General features: G+C 34.8%; 1 protein-coding gene across 3 annotated transcripts in view; it reads left to right on the forward strand.

The window, feature by feature from the left end:
- Nucleotides 1–12,464, forward strand: part of CHM (CHM Rab escort protein) — a 246,400-nt gene that overhangs the window by 53,727 nt on the left and 180,209 nt on the right. For all 3 annotated transcript variants that reach the window (XM_081793306.1, XM_081793307.1, XM_081793308.1), the window contains exons 3-4: nt 1,243–1,315; nt 4,085–4,209. In XM_081793306.1, the coding sequence (XP_081649432.1) occupies nt 1,243–1,315; nt 4,085–4,209 (198 nt within the window). The remainder of the gene's footprint in view (nt 1–1,242; nt 1,316–4,084; nt 4,210–12,464) is intronic.

The following is a 12,464-nucleotide window of genomic DNA, read 5'->3' on the forward strand; positions in this document are numbered from 1 at the left end:
ATTACTAGATACACTTTCACAGATGTTTGATTTAACCATTTTCTGTGTTAGAGCAAAAAAGTGATTAGTGGTAAAATACTTGAGCCTAAAGTCTGACTGTTCTGAAGGCCTATGTCAACATTTAGTTGAGGAGAAAATACACTAGAATATTGAGGGAATCTCCAGTAGCATTATGGATGAGTAATTTTGGATATTGCATTAAAGGTTTTAGTTGTTGTTTCATATTAAAAAGAGCTTTTATAGATTTTTATTTTGTTAGAGAAAGATACAGAGAAGCAAAATTGAAATAAAAGACAAAACAAAGCCAAGAATGTGTCCCACCCCAGAACCAGAGTGGATATTGTAGGTGGGACTAAGTGTACTTTGGGTCTCATCATACAAAGAATCAGTAAACATGAAGAGTTTTTCAAGAACTGGGAAGCCTAGTATGTAGTTCAGAATTAAAGCATTCTTTCTGGTTGCTACACTGGTAACCTTCCTTCCTATTGGTTCCTTCCTACTTAAGGAAGTTAATCAAACGTCCAATGTCTGCAAGGTTTACCTGATCTTAATTAGAAGACTTCTGGGTTCTCTAAAACAGAATGACGATCTTCATAGGACTGTGGAATGAAGAATTAATAGTTCACCCAGTTATCAATGGGAATACTGTTCTTACTTTACTTATCACAAAAGTCTTGATGTGAATAACTGTGTCCAGGATCTACTTTTATTTTTGGCCCTGAAAGCTGAGAATAACACAGGACCACTAGATCTAGAGTAGCCAGTTTGTGTGTGTGTGTGTGTGTGTGTTGGCATGGGTTATGGGTTTGGTAGTGGTGGTGACAGTGGACATTTAATTGTTTATAGAAAACTTAGCAGTTTTTTCCACTGGCTTTCCTTGAGATCTACCAAGGTTTTTCTCCCTAGCCATTTTTTAAAACCAAGGAGTCAAATTTGTTCATGTTCCCTGCTCAATGCCCATATTAAGCTGTTCACAATCCCTGATCAGTGGCATTTGATCAGTGGAGAAATCTCTAAGGAGGCCAAAGAGATTTTTTAATTCCTTATACAATGAAAAGTTACCTTTGGGATCTGAGAGGCCCACTTGTATTTCAGCCTGGTATTTCAAACATCCTAATTAGGTTTTGAACTCTGAGGTAGCAATATTGAAATGATTTGAAGGGTTCAGGGTGGTTTGCTGATGGAATTCAATGACTTGATTTTTATACCCTTTTCTTTACTCTTATTTTTTTATTGTTACAGAAGAAGCTACTATGGAGGAAACTGGGCCAGTTTTAGCTTTTCAGGACTATTGTCCTGGCTAAAGGAATACCAGGTAAATTTAGTTGATTTTTAATCTACTATGTTGTATTTTGTATCACACAATAACCCTACAATGAAGAAAACCCTAAGCTTCTGTACAATAGACTGATGCCACATTTTTATTTATTTAACAAAAATTATGCAGTCTTTTTAGCTAATGTTCTTCCAATGCCTTCAAAATATAGTTATCACTTTTTAAATATACAGTACATAGATAAGTTGGCAGAAGAGTACATCATATATATTTGATACCATATTTCTCATTATATGCCCAAATATAAGACAAGATTTTTTTCTTTAAAATAGTCTTTCAGAAAAATATTCCGGTTGTTCATAAAGTCTCACATATTACTAGTTGTTCTTTCAGTCAGTATATGTTGAAAAAAAAAACTATTTGGGGAAGATACATTAATTTTAAATGATCTGTGTCATTGGTGGTTTTACATATTTATAGAAGTCATATGACAGAATCAGTAAAAACAAAAAGCAAGGAAAGAAGTTTAATGTAAATTTAGTAATTTTTATTCTAAGGTAGGATCTTGCTACTACAACTGTTGGATATCATTGTAAAGAAGTTTTTGTAGAGGACATTTACAGCATAGTAATATGGGAGTTGGTTATGTCATGGAGTTTACTGAATTTTATGACAGATTTAAAAAGCTATCCTAATTTTATGTGAACAGTACATGTGGCTTGAAATGAATTTCCTACTGAGAGGAATTCCATCATACATGGAATCAGAAACTGCTGTATCTCAAAAGAATTTAGACAGTTGGGAAAGGTAGATGATATATCCTAGAAAATTGTATTCAGTTAGCTAAAAATCATATAGCTAAGACTTATTAAGCACTTACATGTGCCAAGCACCACACTAAGCATTGTAGTTGTACTGATTAATTTATGATACATGACTTAAAAAGTGCTTCTGGTGATGACAAAGACACTGATGTTGAAGATGCAGTGAAGATTCAGTTTGAATAATATCGTTGCATGAAATAAGAGTTTGGAGAGACAACCGATATTTGTAAAGTAATATTGCATGTAATACAAACTGTATAAATCAAGAAAGTAAATGTTACAAGTAGACATTTAACTGTTTTATGTTTGTGCCTTAAATATTCATATATTTGTGTTGATCAGAAACCCTATTTTGAACCTTATTCTTATTAGGAAGTATGTACAAATGTGGGTCATCTTATTTAGTATATTTAGCAATAATAGTACTTCCATGAAAAAATTTAGTCTAGATGCTCACAACAAAGACAACAAAAGTACCTCAGTTGTCTGAATGGAAAACATCTAGTGAGTGAAGGGAATTTTATAAAATGAGTTTTGCTAATAGGTTAGATTTATTAAAATAAAAATATTTTTGTAGACATTTCTTTTATTTTGGTGCTCAGCATCTTGACTCTCTCACCATATCCTTTCCTTCTTCGCTCTTTGTCCCCTGCTCCACAGTCTTTTCTTCAGACTGGTAACCCCTATGTCTACACATTCAGAGTTCAATGTTTTACCTCCTCTCTACCTATATTGGGATTTTTAACACTAATAATTACAGTTAATGATAAAAAATATCTACCCTACTTTTCTTCAGTTTAAAATGTTAAATTCAGGACAAAAAATCTTTTAAGATAATTATTATCCTACTTTATGAAATCTGTTAAGTTTAGAAATTTTCTGAGTTGAATTTACTTCAAGGATATTATAGATATATTTCACTACTAGTGCTTTGAGAATATATAATACATTAAAAAAAATTTTCTCTGACAAGATATGTGCCAAATAGTTTAAAATTTTAAACAGGTTAAAAATTGATTCTTGACATTTGGAAAAGGCATATCTTGACATTTCCAAAAATCTCCTGTATTCAATATTGCTGTACATACAATTTAGGTCCATAAAATGTAGTTAGGAATTATTGAAAATTTGTAGGGCCACTTCCAATCATTACAATTTACATACATTATTATACATTATTGTTTCTATTGTCTTTATGAATATAAAATATTTAGAGGGGGGCCTGGGTGGCCCAGTTGGTTAAGCATCCGACTCCTGCTCAGGTCCCAATCTCACATTTCGTGTGAGATATCAGCTCAGAGCCTGGAGCTTGCTTCAGATTTTGTGTCTTCTCTCTATCTGCCCCTCCCCCATTCATGCTCGGTCTCTCTCTCTCTCTCTCTCTCTCTCTCTCTCTTTCTCTCTTTCTCTCTCTCTTTCTCTCTCAAAAAAATGAATAAAAATAAAAATATATATATATTTAGAGTCACTTATTATACAGATCTTAGTTATAGTGAGCTGAATACTTTTCAGAAATACTTTTGCATATAATCAAAATTTGACATGACTAATGACTAACCTTCAAAGACCTAAAAGTAAGTAGAATGAAGTAATTGTGAGCCTGCTGTTTGGACAACAAAGTGCAAAAACTTCATTATTAACAAGTAAAATGTACAACAGACACACTTGATTTTCAGCAGATAGAGGGTTAGTTGTTCTAGTTCTTAAACAATGTCAAAACAGGCACATCCAATGTTCAATGACTGCATCAAAATGTCAGATATCCTGATAGAAATCTGTAAACAAGAGCTAGCTTTTGATAGGATAGGTTTTTACACAATTTTCTTCTCCTTCCTTTGAACATGGTACACTATGCTAGAGTCACTTCAGAATTTTGATGGGATCAAAGGGAAAGCATTAATTTAGAAAGATACACAGTTTTACAGAAAAGTAGAGGATCACATTGCTCAATTTAATTAAAATTTCTCATCTGTATTTTGTTTAGGAAAACAGTGACATTGTGAATGAAAACCCAGCATGGCAAGAGCACATTCTTGAAAATGAAGAAGGTATTGCTCTTAGCAGGAAGGACAAAACCATTCAACATGTGGAAGTATTTTGTTATGCCAGGTATGAAAAGTATTAATTTAGGGTAAACTGAGTTAATGACTTCTTAATTCACATGTATTCAAAAGAAGCCAACATATGACTGACATTGGTTGCTAACAGTCGAATTGATATGATGGTTTCCCTTTTTTAAAATATAACTTTCAGTTTTCTCTGCTTAGATGATGATTATGATAATAACATCCTACATTAATGACTTGTGTCTTACAACAGTTCTGTGCTGGGATAGAGCACATAGTACTAGTTGCAGCTTTTACAGAATCCCCCGTGTAGCTAAAAGAGATTCATTTAAGGTCACATGGCTTGAAAAAGGCCACACATAGGCTAGATAGTGGTAGAGCTCAAGTTTAAAACCCAGGATAATTTAATTCTACTCCAGTGTTCTTCTAATTCTTCTTAGATAATATTCAGTGTAGGGCGCCTGGGTGGCTCAGTCAGTTAAGCATCCGACTCTGATTTCAGCTCAGGTCATGCTGTCACGATTTGTGAGATTGAGCCCCATGTTGGGCTCTGTGCCGAAAGCATGGAGCCTGCTTGGGATTCTTTCTCTCCTCTCTCTGCCCCTCCCTTGCTCATATGCATGTACTTTCTCTGTCTCTCTTTCAAAATAAACTAAAATAAAAGGTAATATTTATCATAGCAAAATGGGAAATACATAGCACTATTCTTAGATAATACTTAGTGTAGCAAAATGGACAATTATAATTTTGAATTAAAAAAATCAGAATGACTGGTCATGACATTTGGAGACATTTTCGAAAATCAGGAGAGAATATTGGGAAGTAATATTTTAAGTGTCTCTAAGTGAGAATTCATTATTTTTTTTTAAGTTTTTATTTTCCAGTTTGTTAATATACACTATTATATGAGTTTCAAGTGTGAAATATAGTGATTCATCAATTCTATATGTACATCACTGGGTGCTCATCATGACAAGGGCACTCCTTAATCCCTATCACCTATTTAACCCATCCTTGCACACACTTCTCTGGTAACCAACCATCAGTTCTCTATAGTTAAGACTCTGTTTCTTGGTTTGTCTAATTTTTTTCCCTTTGCTCATTTGCTTTTTTTTTCCTTAAATTCCACATATGAGTGAAATCATGATGGTATTTTGTCTATCTCTCACATTGGAAAGAGCAAGATTTCATATTTTTTTTATGTCTGAATAATATTCCTTGTATATATCAGTTGATGGACACTTGGGCCATTTCCATGTATTGACTATGGTAAATGATGCTGCTATAACCATAGGGGTGTATGTATTCATTTGAATTATGGTTTTTGTGTTCTTTGGGTAAATACCAATAGTGCTATTGCTGGGTAGGTCTTTTTTTTTCTTTTTCTATTAAGTTTTTAAAAAATAATTTATTTTTTAATTTATATCCAAGTTAGTTAGCATATAGTGCAACAATAATTTCAGGAGTAGATTCCTTAATGCCCCTTACCCATTTAACCCACCCCTCCTCCCTCAACCTCTCCATCAACCCTCTGTTTGTTCTCTGTATTTAAGAGTCTCTTATGTTTTGTCCCCATTTTTATATTTTTTTGCTTCCCTTCCCTTATGTTCATCTGTTTCATATCTTAAAGTCCTCATATGAGTGAAATCATATGATATCTGTCTTTCTCTAATTCCGCTTAGCATAGTACCCTCTAGTTCCATCCACATAGTTGCAAATGGCAAGATTTCATTCTTTTTGATTGCTGAGTAATACTCCAGTGTGTGTGTGTGTGTGTGTGTGTGTGTGTGTGTGTGTGTGTGTGTGTGCGCGTGCGCGCGCACATACATTTTCTTTATCCACATTTTCTTTATCTACTCATCCATTGATGGACATTTGGGCTCTTTCCATACTTTGGCCATTGTTGATAGTGCTGCTATAAACATTGGGATACATGTGCCCTTCTGAAACAGCACACCTGTATCCCTTGGATAAATACCTAGTAGTGCAATTGCTGGGTTATAGGGTGGTTCTATTTTAATTTTTTGAGGTACCTGCATACTGTTTTCCAAAGTGGCTGCACCAGTTTGCATTCCCACCAGCAGTGCAAAAGAGATCCTCTTTCTCCGCATCGTCACCAACATCTGTTGTTGCCTGAGTTGTTAATGTTAGCCATTCTGACTGGAGTAAGGTGGTATTTCATTGTGGTTTTAATTTGTATTTCCCTGATGATGAGTGATGTTGAGCATTTTTTCATGTGTTTGTTGGCCACCTGGATGTCTTCTTTGGAGAAGTGTCTATTAATGTCTTTTGCCTGTTTCTTCACTGGATTTGGTTTTTGAGTGTTGAGTTTGATAAGTTTATAGATTTTGGATACTAACCCTTTATCTGATATGTCATTTGCAAATATCTTCTCTCATTCCATCGGTTGCCTTTTAGTTTTGCTGATGGTTTCCTTCACTGGGCAGAAGCTTTTTATTTTGATGAGGTCCCAGTAGTTCATTTTTGTATTTGTGTCCTTTGCCTCTGGAGACATGTTGAGTAAAAAGTTGCTGTGGCCTAGGTCAAAGAGTTTTTTGCCTGCTTTCTCCTTGAGGAATTTAATGGCTTTCTGTCTTACGTTTAGGTCTTTCATCCATTTTGAGTTTATTTTTGTGTATGGTGTAAGAAAGTGGTCCAGGTTCATTCTTCTGCATGTCACTGTCCAGTTTTCCCAGCACCATTTGCTGAAAAGACTCTCTTTATTCCACTGAATATTCATTCCTGCTTTGTCAAGGATTAGCTGGCCATACGTTTGTGGGTCTATTTCTGGGTTCTCTATTCTGTTCCACTGATCTGATTGCCTATTTTTGTACCAGTACCATACTTTTTTTTTAATATGAAATTTATTGTCAAATTTGTTTCCACACAACACACAGTGCTCATCCCAACAGGTGCCCCCCTCAATGCCCATCACCCACTTTCCCCTCCCTCCCACCCCCCATCAACCCTCAGTTTATTCTCAGTTTTAAGAGTCTCTTATGGTTTGCCTCCCTCCCTCTCTGTAATTTTTTCCCCCTTCCCTTCCCCCACGGTCTTCTGTTAAGTTTCTCAGGATCCACATAAGAATGAAAACATATGGTGTCTGTCTTTCTCTGTATGACTTATTTCACTTAGCATAACACTCTCCAGTTCCATCCACGTTGCTACAAAAGGCAGTATTTCATTCTTTCTCATTGCCACGTAGTATTCCGTTGTGTATGTAAACCACAACTTCTTTATCCATTCATCAGTTGATGGACATTTAGGCTCTTTCCATAATTTGGCTATTGCTGAAAGTGCTGCTATAAACATTGGGGTACAAGTGCCCCTATGCATCAGCACTCCTGTATCCCTTGGGTAAATTCCTAGCAGTGCTATTGCTGGGTCATAGGGTAGATCTATTTTTAATTTTTTGAGGAACCTCCACACTGTTTTCCAGAGCGGCTGTACCAGTTTGCATTCCCACCAACAGTGCAAGAGGGTTCCCGTTTTTCCACATCCTCTCCAGCATCTATAGTCTCCTGATTTGTTCATTGTAGCCACTCTGACTGGTGTGAGGTGAATTACCATACTGTCTTGATGACTACAGCTTTTTTTTTTTTTTGGTTGAATTTTTTTTGTTTGTTTTTGATTTAACTTTATTTTTTATTTTTTAAAATGTACATCCAAATTAGTATATAGTGAAGCAATGATTTCAGTAGATTCCTTAATGCCCCTTACCCATTTAGCCCATCCCCTCTCCCACAGTCCCTCCAGCAACCCTCAGTTTGTTCTCCATATTTATGAGTCTCTTTTGTTTTGTCCCTTGCCTGTTTTTATATTATTTTTGTTTCCCTTCCCTTATGTTCATCTTTTTTGTCTCTTAAAGTCCTCCTATGAGTGAAGTCATATGATTTTTGTCTTTCTCTGACTAATTTCACTTAGCATAATAGCCTCCAGTTCCATCCACGTAGTTGCAAATGGTAACATTTCATTCTTTTTGATTGCTGAGTAATACTCCATTGTGTGTGTGTGTGTGTGTGTGTGTGTGTGTGTGTGTGTGTGTATGTGTATATCCATTCATCCATCAATGGACATTTGGGCTCTTTCCGATGATTACAGCTTTGTATTTAATACATCTTGAAGTCCAGGATTGTGATGCCTCCAGCTTCGGTTTTCTTTTTTCAGGATTGCTTTGACTATTTTGGGGTCTTTTTTGGTTCCATATAAATTTTAGGATTGTTTGTTCTAGCTCTGTGAAGAATGATGGTGTTATTTTGATAAGGATTGCTCTTTTGCTCATTTTGTAATTTGATTGGCTTTTTCTTGTGGATTTTTGAGAGTTCTTTATATGTTTTATATGTGTGTCCTTTGTTAGGTATGTAGTTTGCAAATATTTCCCCCATATCTTAGCCTATCTTTCATCCTCTTTAAGCAGGGTATTTTGCAGGTGAAATGTTTTAAATTTTGATGAGGTTCAGTTTATCACTTTTTTCTTTGGTATAGATCCAGAAGATTTTCTCTTATTTTTTTTTAATTTATAGTTTTATGTTTTACATTTAAGTCCATAATATACTTTGATATACTTTGAGTTAATTTTTGTATAGGTTTGAGGTTTAGGTCAATGTTAATTTTTTTTTACATATGGTTATCCAGTTGTGCCATTTGTTGTAAAGGCTGTTTTTCCTCCAGTGAATTAATGTGCATATTTGTCAAAAATCAGTGGGCTGTACTTGGATGAGTCTATTTGTGGATTTTATGTTCTATTCCATTGACTTGTATGTCTTTTCTCACACCAGTACCCCATTGTCTTAATTACTGCAGCTACATATTAGGACTTAAAATCAGGTAGAATAATTCCTCCAAATTTTATTCTTTTATGTCAAGATGGTTTTAGCTATTCCAGAGTTTGAGCCTTTCCATGTAAATGATTTGAGAAGCTTTTTTAAGTCTAGAAAATGTTGTTGGAATTTTTTTGGAATTGCATAGCATTAATGCTAAATCAGCTTGGGGCATTGATACCTTTTTATTTTGAGTTTTCTATTTCATTGACAAGTTTTGTCTCTCCAGTTATGTAGGTCAACTTTGATTTCTTTCTACAGAATTGTGTAATTGTCACAGTCTCAATTCTGTGCATGTTTTGTGACTTGTATACCTTAGTATTTACTTGTCTGTGGGGCAATTATAAGTGGAATTGTCTTTTTAATGTTGGCTTTCATATGTTCATTATTGGTATTTAGAAATGCAGTTGGTTTTTATGCATTGATTTGAATCCTGAAATCTTGCTGAATTCACTTAGTAGTTCTGGGGATTTTTTTAGAGATCCCTTGGGATTTTTATATACACAGTCATGTCTTCTACAAAAAGGAACAGTTTTATGACTTCCTCTTCATTGGCTTTTTTTTAAAGAGTCTATTTCCTATTGGGAGTCATGTGTTTTTCTGTACAGAGCCACATACCTCAGGTTAATTGTGTTTTCTACTTATCCTTAGCCTCACTTAAGTGAGCATTTTTTTTTTTCAGAAAGGAGGTTATAACTTCCTGATGGCTTTGTAATTTTATCCTAATGGTGGTCAATCATTAGGATCTCTCACTTCCTAATTTTCTAGGTTTTGTACACTAGATGTGCACATCAAATCCACAGTCTGATCAAATGACAGGTTATCAGAATTCCTACACTTTATTGGTCATTCATACCAAAATTTTATTATAGCGTGTTGCTTCAAACAAATAGAAGTCAAACTTCAGTCCTTGATACACTATATAATATAGAATACTGTTTTCAGTATTTTGCTAAATTTCCAAAATATCATGTAACTACAGCTTTTTAATAATATGAATAATGACATATGACTTGTTTTCTGATTTTAGACCAGATGTGTTAGCTAATTTATAGAGATGATGTTATTAGGCCAAAATCTATGATTAGATCCTCACGTATGCCACTTGTTATTTCGTCAAGGGAGAATAGAATATATATCCCATGGCTATAAACAATATTGTAGCCATAACTAGTTGTCTCTTGATTTTTAATTTTTGATTACAAAAAGACCAGGACAAGGATGCAAATAAATCAGTGCAAACTCATCACCACTGCTTGGAAAATACCTCAAAGTACATGGAAAGTCAGTAACCCCAGCCTCTGATATAAACATATAGGATACTGCATTATTTTTTGTTGTTGTTGAGTTTACTTGTTTTCAGAAGTAATTCTAAAGTGTTCAACCTTAAAGGTTTTAGTGATTTTTTGAACATTAAATTTAGTACTTTTGGTTATTGAAAAATTGGTCTAAATACTAAAATAGAAATTGTAGTGATAAACGAATTATCATAACGTTTGCCCACATATCACAAACTCCATCAAGAACTATCCAGATTGTTTTGTTACATCAGAGATTTATTATCCTGAATGCTGCTTGAAATAAGTATGATAATATCCAGTTTGAGCCAAAAATACTTTTGCTATACATAGATTTTTTTTTTCACTGAAGCAAATTTTGTAATTATGTAATTGGTTTATGGAAAAGAACTGAAAAAGAACAAGCATTTATTGGACATTGTCTATGTGGCAACTGCTATAACTTGGTGCTTTACATATCTTATTTCATTTCATTCAGTCTATAGTGTAGCCATGTGCATGAGATGTTGGTGTACATCACAGATGAATAAACTGAAGCTCTGGGAGAACTAGAGATAGCAGAGCCAAGGTTTGAACCCATGTCTGTCTAACTCAGAAGCTTGTTTTGTTTCCATTTTTTCATGTTGTATTTTACACACAACAAGAGAACCATTGCATCACGTGAATAAAGTATTTCCTTTGTGAAGACTAGTACGTAAAGAGGTGCATTTACTTCCTTACTTTACCAGAATACTATTTAGTAAAGTAGTAAATCTGTAATGAGGAATTAAAAATGCCTAACTCCCAGTGTTACAAAGGTAAGGGGTGAATCCAGTATCCTTTAGTTGTGACTGTAGTTTATACACCATGGGTTGTTTTTGTAGTTTACATGAGGGAGTAAAAGCAGCTACTGTTTCTTATTTTAAATATTCAACGGGATGAAAAGGTACAAGACGGGAATCCCCACCTTAGTTACATAAATCCAAAGAATTTTTAGATAAAGGATTGTTGCCTTTTAATTGCATAATGCCATGTAATTTCTTTAGCAAGAAGAGATTTTATCATTCTGAGGTATTGACAGTAACTTGTATTTCTCTGCCCTGGTTTTTGTTTTATTTTGCTTTTGTTTTTGTTTTCAAATATTGAACATTTTTTCTCCTTTTCTGGCATGATAATGTTAAAGCAGGATGAAAACTTTCCTCTTAGATTTTCAAATGAACCAGCTCTCAAGTTGATAACAAAATAAAGATACTACTTTAACAGTAATCTAAAATTCTCCTTTTATTAGTTTGGATTCTAAAATTTTAACTTAAAAATTATATAAGTAACAATAGTTTCCTGGCAAAAATTGAGTAATCTCAATAAGGAAAAAGAATAAATTTTAAAAATGAAAAAATCACCTGTAATACAATTTAGAGGAAGCTGTTTTTTATTACTGTGTATGAATAAGTTTGATTTAGGCTGCAAGTGACACAGTGCCCAACTAAAAGTGGTTTAAACATGTAGAAGAATAAGTAAGTGAGGAGGTGAGGAGGTGGGTTGGTCAGTAGGTTGGTCATTGCAGAAATTGCAGAATTTATTGAGCATTTTTTAAAGTTTTTATTTAAATTCCAATTACTTAACTAGAGAAAACAAAGGGATGGTTACCTGAGGGAAGGTGAGTGGCAGAGGCAGCGGGGACAGGGCGGGGGTGGGGGTGGGGGTGTGAGTTGGGGGGGGTTGTTAAATAGGTGATGGGGATTGAGGAATGCACTTGTGATGAGCACCAGGTGGTGTATGGAAGTGATGAAGTACTATATTGTACTCCTGAAACTAATATTATACTCTGTTAACTGGAATTTAAATAAAAACTTTAAAATACATTCCAGTTAGGAGTACCTGGGTGGCTTGGTTGAGCATTGCACTCTTGATTTCAGCTCAGGTCATGACCTCACCATCGTGGGATAGAGCCCTGTGTCGGACTCTGTGCTGAGCGTGGAGCCTGCTTTGGATTCTCTCTCCCTCCCTCTCTCTCTCTCTCTCTTTCCCTATCTCTCCCCCTCCCTCCCTCCCTCCCTCTTTCTTCCTCTCTCCCTCCCTGTCATCCTCTCTGCCTCTCTCCTCTGCTCTTGTGCACTCGTGCTCTGTCTCAAAAAAAAAAAAAAATTCCAGTTGATATACAGTGTAATATTGGTTTCAGGTGTACAGTAGAGTGATTCAAC

This window comes from Panthera onca, chromosome X (assembly GCF_046562875.1).
Source record: "Panthera onca isolate mPanOnc1 chromosome X, mPanOnc1 haplotype 2, whole genome shotgun sequence".
NCBI lineage: Eukaryota > Metazoa > Chordata > Mammalia > Carnivora > Felidae > Panthera > Panthera onca.